Raw genomic sequence first — 8443 nt, 5'->3', positions numbered from 1 at the left:
TAAAGTAATCATTTATGATATATCGGAATGATTGTTTGATCGAAGGCGTAAATTTATGGATGAAGAATCGAGAATATATCAACCTGAGTAGGTTTAAGTACTAAGAAACACTGTGATGCAATGGAAATGATTGTATACTAATTAAAAAAAAGCACTAGTTGACAAAAAAACAAAGAAGTTGATATATCATTGTATTTAATTTGGAAATTTAGTAAATTTCAGATTTATCATTAAGTGTTATGTGTTTTTGAATGTACCATGGAAATATTGTACAATAATGTTGTTGAACAAGAAATGATCGGATATTTTATGAGGCTTGAACTTGCCGTATAAACGGATAAATTATTTTATATACTGTGTGTATATAGATTTCCTTACAGTTTACGTTAATATCCTTTGTACCTTGAAGAATGAGAACACACATATTTTTAAGACTCTGTGTTTCTGAGGTTTACAGGTGGCAATTTTTATTTCTTTTCCGTCTTCGAGCTTGAAATATTTCATTGAAAAACTCGCGGAACGCAACGAATGTTTTCAAAAAGAACGGTTGTTATGATATTCGCAAAATATGCTTCAAAATCCAGTAAGATACCGCTAAAATTTGATTAACGATGAGCTTGAACAAATTAACATAAGCTGGAGCATGAGAAATAGCTTCAAATGGAACTAGTAGAAAGCCACCTTTCTGATTTTTTTCTTGTTTTGTTGTTCCGTATTCAAAAATGCATGTAGACTTTTTACACATTTTCTTTATACTTTTTGATGTAATAGATATGATTAAAATCGAATCGATAATGTTTCTTTGTTTTATTTCACATAAAAATATAAAAAATACTAATAACGAATCAATAAATATCCCAAAAACTTATAACACCATCCGCACTAGAAACCACCAGAGGCTTCTCGCAACAAGTCGAGATTCTCTTGGGGGGAAATCGAATACTAGTGATTGGATGATTGTGTTCTGTTAGAACGACCAACAATTTCAACGTTTTCCAAGAGAAACATCGTAATCTGCCATCCGACCCCCCAACCACGAATAAACGACCATCCGGTCTACTTTCAACGACTGTTAAACTACCTTTAGTAGGCACTTCGATTTCGTAAATTATCTTGGAACCACTGGTACTCACTTTGAAAACTTGAATCGTGTTCGATGCTCCTACCACTAAACCTCTCCCGTTTTTCTTGTTGAACGTTGAGGACAAGGGCTGTGGTTTGAATAATACTTGATCGACTGTTTTAGAATTTGAAAAATCCCAAAATATAGCATCCCCAGTCTCGTAAAGTACCATAATATAAGATCTGGAATCTTCCAGAACAATTTCTGTTAGACTCATTATCATTCCCAACTTCTTTTCTGTGTGAGGTGTAAGATTTTTCTCTTTAGTCATCGTTTCCATATCATAAATATCTACAGTTTCCGCCGCTGTGAATAATCGATGTTCTATCATTATACTTTTGCAGAATGACCCATCGGTGGTGATTGTCGAGTGGATTTGATTGAAATTTCCGCTCTTCAATTCAAACACTTTGATTTCACCTTCTTTCTCTTGGGTTATCATGGTGGAGTTGTAGAAATGAATGTTTTGTATTGAGGATCCCAGTTTTGGTTTCAAGCTTACACTAAGTGTCTGAAATCAACGTTTGCAAACTAGAAAAGTTCTTTTTGTTTTTGGGGAGTTCTTGAATATTTATCAAAGCAGAACACATAACCAATATCACAATGCTTACAGTGAGATCCCAAACAAACACTTCACCTTCCTCTGTACCCACATACAAATATTTACAATCGTTCTCGTCCTCAGAGTTTGGCAAATTGAAGCAGTGAACAATACCCATTTCCCTCTTCAATATGAATTTAGGTTCAGGAGGGACTCTAGTTGATGGAGAATGCTTTCTTACATCATTTTCTTTCATTATGTCCATTTTCGATCAAAATTTACAATTTCAGGAATTAAAAGACACTAGTAAACAGAGTCTCTGCTAGTAAACAAACAAATTCGTTTTTGAGGTTATCAAAGATATTTGGAGGTTATAATTGCGTCATAGAAAATGATTAAAAATCTTACACCTCTTCTCTTTTCTGAGCGCTTGATACACTAAACCAGGCTAGCGATTTAAAACGAAGTATGAAGGTTTAAAGATAAACCTGGTTTAAATCCACTGCAGCATTAATTTCCGGGGCATTTAAATACCCCTCTTTTCCCTATCTCAGCTCCTAATCGTTCTGCAATCCTGTTATAAAGCAAGGCGATGTTAGTATTTAGAGATAGAACAACAAAGTCAAGGAGTTTTTTCTCAGTTCAGTTCAACAAAACACATTATTCAATATAAAATGCTGTGTAAATACAGGAATTGTCTAGAATAACATACTTTTGTATGTTATTCTATCATCATCGTTACAGCCATAAAACCTTTCATCGCATTTATTAGAAGAGGTGGTTGATCAAGAATTCTCGATTTCTATCCAAGTTATTCAACAATCCTTCAAGTTCATACTCTCCTGTTGAAAAATCCTGCAAGGTACGACATTCTACGAACACATGCCGAACAAATTTCAAATTCTTTCGTTAAATATGTTTTCCTCCTCGTTTTTCTGGGGTCCTAGTGCAAGGCATGGGAAACTGCGCATTTTCGACATTGGAATGCGGGGGGAAGAATTCCTGGAATCCCCTAATTCAAACAGAAATGAGGTAAAAAATTGATGAAATATCACACAATATACAGATCAGTTCAGATCACATTTTCTTTATGTTCTCGAACTATGAACGAATATTTTTTGATTAGGAGCTCTTTAAAATCCAATTCGAACTCCTTGTGTGAATTTATTTTCCCAATAGGAGAAATTCCATCATAAAAAATTAGAGGAACGTAAATCTGAAATTAGCACCTCCACCATTTTCTGACTTCCTGATACATGGCATGGGAAATACGCCATTTCTAACAAAGGAATGCGCCATTGGAATTCCACCAGAATTTGGCCATAAGTGTTCTTTGAAATAGGAAACTATTGAACCAAAATTTATCAATCAACATTTTTTCCATTCATACGTGAAAGAAATATTCCAGGAGTATGAAATTAATGCCGTTTTAATGATCTCAGATCATGAAAATACCAAGAATTTATAATCATTTTCGAGGTTATGTCTTATGTCCACTTTTAACATAGCTTTTTCATGAAATGGTTGAGTTTCTAGGTATTGAAAAAACACCAGAGTCAAAACTTGAAGTAGAATTTGTTTTTTTTTTCTGTTTATAATTAGATTAGAATGAAATGAATGAATAATCAAGCCCTTTCAGTAGGAAATATCGCCGGATTGTATGCAACTCTCAAAACTCCTTTCCATACTTAGAAGTCGTGAAAATCTCTTTCGGCACTCGTGAAGCTCTTCATAATCTTCATCAGTAGATTAACAATTTGTATTTTCCCATACTTCAACCTCCCATTCTAATCCGTTTTCTTTTTGTACTCCTTGAGGTGTTCTAGGATCTGTGACTCTTTTTATATTTTTCACCAGTTCGGGGAAGAAAGCATCGCAGTCGAAATATTTCCTCACTTTAGATATGTAGGCCCTATAGAAATACTTAGATTTTTGCGCTTCGTCGTAAATGCGGTTACCACCAACCACCCAGATGGTCTCATACTTTTCCTTGAAATGCGCATCCACCAATTTAGATTCCACCTCGGCCCAGCTGTTTAAAACGTAAGTATCCGGGAATTGTGAGAGATCCAAGTCTTTGTTGGACGTAAGAACGAAGTTTATACGACCTGGCATCGGTTTTTCGTGGTCTCCCAGACAGTCCCACGATTTTCTACCCATGATAACCACGTTTTTCTTGGATTTGTCCGAAGTTTCCCTTGTTATGGACATGTAAAATTTGTATTCTCTTGGTAGGGAGAAAGGAAGTTTCCCATCTTTCGCTATTCCCATGTTTTCACTCACTACACCGATAAGATTATATTTCAGAGGCATTTTGTTGGGGATTTAGATCTGAAGGAAGTGCTATTGACGCACTTCTAGGAGTCGGACTGAAGTTAATCAAGATTTTATAGAAGATTAGGTATTATCTTCGAGGTCACCACCGATTCGAATAGATTTCATAGCAGATTTAGTTTCAATCTGTACAGTGTTCCACTTCTAGAATGCATCAAATAGAATAATCTCGAAGAATGAACAATTTCGAAACCCGATAAGAGAATGCTAGGACTCAATTAAATTGGAATTAACTCGATTTCTCCTAGACTAATCCATCTCTAGAAACTTCCCCACATTACTCAACTCCCATTCGAATCAGCTGAAGAATTGAGGCTTCACAGACCCCCAACTTTCCCTCCCATCAGATTTTTCCCAATTTTCATCATCTCAACCGAACTGAGATTGATTTAGGACGTCCACATCGAGACAAATCGTCCATTTCCAGGTTATTAATATAAATTCAATCAAATTCCACGCCTGTGACCCGAAATATGCAAGCTCACGTCCACTTCGTTTATGCGCACTCTTACGGAAAATGTTACAACGTGGAAATGTCGCTTTTCCCGACATTTTTGGGTGCACTGATCGACGCCGTGGACGCCGGGCCTCGACTAATCGAGATCGGTAACGCCCTAGCATCGCCCAGAATCAGCGCTGAAATCTTCAGGCGCGCAAGGTGCAAGATAGCCCTTCAGAATTGTATCGACAACGGTGTGTGGACGTTGTGTCAGCTGAAAAGTGGAAAATTCAGGGTTTCCTTCAATTTCCCAGCTGGATTCGAGATTGACACGAGCTTGATTAGGAGTTTTTCAGGTTTGGTGTGTGGTTAGTTGGTTCATAGTTTCAGTTTTAGTGTTTTTATTGGTGCTTTTATTCTTATTTTCGATGTTTTCATTGAGGCAAGTGTGTTTTCTTGTAGATTTCGGTTTGTTGTTCGAGAAATGTCATCTAAATCTGAATTGACCCCCGTTGATAGACTCAGAGAAAATGATTTTCCTTTTACATTAGTTAATGTGTTGATTCAAGAGAAAAGGGCTGATTTTTTTTGTTTGAACTACAGGCTCAAGCTAGTAAATCATAAACTTTCATGAGAAACCAACACAAAATACTTTCGAGAATCATTTTGAGGGCACTATGTTGGATAATCTCGATTTTTGATCCATTCAACTGAAGAGAAAATAATGATAAATCATTTTATTGTTCTTATTTTGCTTCTTAGACTTGTCCCATTTGGTATCCATTCAAGAAAATACATAATTAGTTTTAGGGGATTAAACGTATATCCAACATGTATTTTTCTACTCAAGGAAGCCTCTCCAATGCTTTCCTTGTGGGTTACTAATCATTCAAGGCTCAAAAATATACCTAGCAGCAGTTCCTACACCCAGATACTTTATGACTGAAAGAATATTTTTCTTTCAGGATTTTGATGAATTTCTGATCCAAATCGACCAGGTTGACCACTAAAAATGGACAGATGCATGTCAACAGGTTCAGGTTCTGGATATTTTCGTTTTTGTTGTTCCTTTATTTAGCAGGAGTATTCATAATCTCTGCTATAACGCTGCAGGACTCGAAAAATAAGTCAGTTAAGGTAGGTTGATTGTTCGATATTCAAAATTTTATACATAGAGGAGCTGAAATTATCCTTATTAGGTGAAAGTTTTCGGTTTTTGAATTATGACGACATTTTCTTTGCAATTTCATTTTCAATTCTCCATAAACTTCCTTCTCTCGTTGATAATACTTTTGTATGGTGTTAAAATAATCTCAATAATCGTATTTTTGAGCTTTATCACCAATCGTTCGATATTCATCCGGTTTCAAATACCGGAAAAATATCAATTTCCTTCCTAGCTCCACTGAGAGAATTCTAGGATTTTTTTATTGATATTCTGATAATAAACAACTTGTTGAGATGCCGTTTCTCTAATAAGCGTCCATTGCTGACCTCACCTACGCCACTGAATCATGCCCTACGAATAAAACCCTCGAACGTGGAAAACACCACCGTGGCGTGAAAATATAACGATTTTCCTAATCGCTTTAATCAGAATGCAATAATTGATTTCCCTCACCCCTGAGTGTGTAATGATATTCAAATCGTTATAAAAACGTGGTCCGGCTTAGGGACGAAGGATGGCTGACCTTGCCCATGATTTCAAAGGTTCTCAATTGAATATTTTCCTCCAATTTCCAGCCGAAACCGTCGTACCTGCAAGAATCCAAATTCAAACACTACGACCTTGGTTTCTCTGGCTTCAGACCGCCTTTACCGAAGTCCAAAATCAACTGGTGCACTGACCTCAAGTATCTCCAACCTGCCAAACCCCTGGTGGCCCTAGCGTCCTTCCCAGGCAGCGGAAACACCTGGGTTAGGTACCTTCTACAACAAGCAACAGGTACCACTCATTTTCACATCAACTCCTCTCATTCCCTTGCCCAAAGGTACCAAAATGTCCATTACACTCCTGAAATTCTCAAACGTATCTAAATCTGTAGATTTAGAAGGCCTCGACAACATGAAAACACTCAGAACTTTGACTTTTTCCTGGCACCAGGCTCAAAGATCTCAGTTTTCCTTCTATCTCCTCAGGTATACTCACTGGATCTGTGTATAGAGACTACAGCCTCTTGAAAAATGGTTTTCCTGCGGAAAACGTAGTTAATGGTTCAGTTCTACTGGTGAAAACCCATGAATTTGGACCTAACGCCAAAAAGATCTACTCTAAAGCAATATTGTTGGTTAGATCGCCAACGTCTGCCATACAAGCCGAGTTCAACAGGCAGAGTGGGGGTCACGTGGGGTTCGCATCGCCTATCAGGTACAAGAGGAACAGAGGAAAATGTAAGTAATGATTGATATTGTTTTTTACCAATGCCTTTCATCTCAAAAACTAATGGAAACTAAAAGAGAGCCCCTGGAACACCATTTTTCACCTTCCTGAAACCGAAGTTTCGGAACTTTTTGAAATCTTCAGGTCCCAGAGTGTAAACTGTGGGTTATTTTGTTCTTAAAGTCTCCCTATTAGAAGTAATGATTCAGAAACTATAAATTATCAATTGATTTCTCTTCTGCTCATGATTCTCCTACAGACTGGGAACAGTTCGTCTACGACAAGCTCCAAATGTGGAAGCTGACCAATCTAGACTGGCTCTACAACTTCACCGGACCTACCCACGTCATATTTTACGAGCAATTGGTGGATAACTTGGAGAATAACTTGAGATCCATGCTCAACTTTTTAGAGGTACCAATTTCCGAGGAACTCTTCAAATGTGCCTTGGAAAGGAGGGAGGGAATCTACAGAAGGAAAAAAAGGGCTATAGTGTTCGACCCTTATTCCTCCAAGATGAAGGAGAAGATCAAGGAGGAGCAGCAGAAAGTTTACGAGGCCATATACAACTTTGCATCGCCTACCAAAAGATAATGTCGTTAACGAAATTAATAATAAGAAAATCATAGACAATAAGACGAATAAACTTAAGGAAAAACTTAAAACCGACAAGTCTGAAAACAGAATCGTTAAAAAATAACGAAGAGAATTGTTTTTATTTTCTTGTTCTTCCATTATTTTATATATATTTCGATATAACTCTAGTTTTAATTCATTCTACAATACATCATACATTTCCATCGATACAGAATGAATTTCTCGATAATTTTTTATGTAATTTCGGTATATAGCTCAATTTAACTAATTGTTACTGTGAATATTATGAATGTGGATGTTGTTTATATGCTTGTTCTTATGTATATAAGTGATTTTTCGATGTTACAGCGTGATGAGGTATGATTTAAACCAATTTTTAAACTTGGGTACTGGAAAAATCGATTAATATGTAATGAATGTTGATTGGAAGTAAGTAGACATTTTGTATAGTGCCAAATATGAAATATCATACAATGATGCGGCCTACAATGGTCGAGTACATAAAGATCCCAGAACAAGATATAGTTAATTTTCTAAATGTTGTTTTAAATAAGATTAAATTTTTTTGATGACTGTTTCTAATTTTTCAATAACCTAAATTCCTTCTTCAATCCTTCTTCTAAATAGAAATGAACTAAAAAAACACCAATAGGAGTGGGTGAAAGAAACAACGAGTAAACGAAAAAAAGCATTTATTGATCCTTATCCTCGTTATATTATCATCAAGCTGACATAACAAAAATAAAAGATTCTTAACAGTCTTGCCATATTTTAACAGTTGTCCATCTTCAAAACCATACACTCTAAGCTAAGATACATATAAAAGTACAGACGAAAAAAAATATCTCAAAGTATTGTCTTTTAATGCGCTTTTTATAAACAACCACAATCCTAATAAGTTTTTAATATACATTTAGTAGCGTTTTTACACGCTTACTTTAACGATGCCTTCTTCGGATATATATCCTTGTATATATTCATTAGATCGTCTTGTGTGACGGAGATCTTCCAGTGTATTTTTTTGTGTTT

The 8443-nt window shown here is 36.1% G+C and overlaps 4 protein-coding genes across 8 annotated transcripts in view; 1 reads left to right on the top strand and 3 right to left on the bottom strand.

Annotated features, from left to right (window-relative positions):
• The window catches only part of LOC123320324, a 376599-nt gene that overhangs the window by 83120 nt on the left and 285036 nt on the right, over positions 1-8443 (bottom strand). The window lies entirely within an intron of this gene.
• Positions 793-1971, bottom strand: LOC123320262 (guanine nucleotide-binding protein subunit beta-like protein 1). Its single transcript, XM_044907527.1, has 2 exons — positions 1735-1971; positions 793-1634 (listed from the first exon to the last, which is right to left on the bottom strand). Exons 1-2 carry the CDS (start codon positions 1927-1929, stop codon positions 846-848), a joined length of 984 nt encoding a protein of 327 aa, XP_044763462.1. The 5' UTR covers positions 1930-1971; the 3' UTR covers positions 793-845.
• On the bottom strand, positions 3231-4006 carry LOC123320304 (dihydrofolate reductase-like). Its single transcript, XM_044907598.1, has one exon. It carries the CDS (start codon positions 3975-3977, stop codon positions 3414-3416), a length of 564 nt encoding a protein of 187 aa, XP_044763533.1. The 5' UTR covers positions 3978-4006; the 3' UTR covers positions 3231-3413.
• Positions 4641-7983, top strand: LOC123320272 (WSCD family member AAEL009094). Of its 4 annotated transcripts, none has more exons than XM_044907545.1 (5): positions 4641-4793; positions 5403-5574; positions 6181-6382; positions 6577-6828; positions 7077-7983. In XM_044907545.1, the coding sequence occupies exons 2-5, from the start codon at positions 5458-5460 to the stop codon at positions 7409-7411; spliced, it is 906 nt and encodes a 301-aa protein (XP_044763480.1). In that variant the 5' UTR covers positions 4641-4793; positions 5403-5457; the 3' UTR covers positions 7412-7983. The 4 variants fall into 4 exon arrangements, with proteins under 4 accessions (XP_044763480.1, XP_044763478.1, XP_044763479.1 ...); XM_044907543.1 differs by having other exon boundaries at positions 4641-4798; XM_044907544.1 differs by having other exon boundaries at positions 4641-4805.

Source organism: Coccinella septempunctata, chromosome 9, assembly GCF_907165205.1.
Source record: "Coccinella septempunctata chromosome 9, icCocSept1.1, whole genome shotgun sequence".
Lineage (NCBI taxonomy): Eukaryota > Metazoa > Arthropoda > Insecta > Coleoptera > Coccinellidae > Coccinella > Coccinella septempunctata.
The sequence above is the reverse complement of the archived record's forward strand: the minus strand, read 5'-3'. Positions and strand labels throughout refer to the sequence as shown.

Coding starts and splice junctions, on each gene's coding strand:
- LOC123320262 (XM_044907527.1), bottom strand. CDS start 1,929: ATGGACATAATGAAAGAAAATGATGTAAGAAAGCATTCTCCATCAACT. Junction 1,635..1,734: donor TGTTTGTTTGGGATCTCACT/GTAAGCATTGTG, acceptor CGTTGATTTCAG/ACACTTAGTGTAAGCTTGAA.
- LOC123320304 (XM_044907598.1), bottom strand. CDS start 3,977: ATGCCTCTGAAATATAATCTTATCGGTGTAGTGAGTGAAAACATGGGA.
- LOC123320272 (XM_044907545.1), top strand. CDS start 5,458: ATGCATGTCAACAGGTTCAGGTTCTGGATATTTTCGTTTTTGTTGTTC. Junction 5,575..6,180: donor CGAAAAATAAGTCAGTTAAG/GTAGGTTGATTG, acceptor TCCAATTTCCAG/CCGAAACCGTCGTACCTGCA. Junction 6,829..7,076: donor CAAGAGGAACAGAGGAAAAT/GTAAGTAATGAT, acceptor ATTCTCCTACAG/ACTGGGAACAGTTCGTCTAC.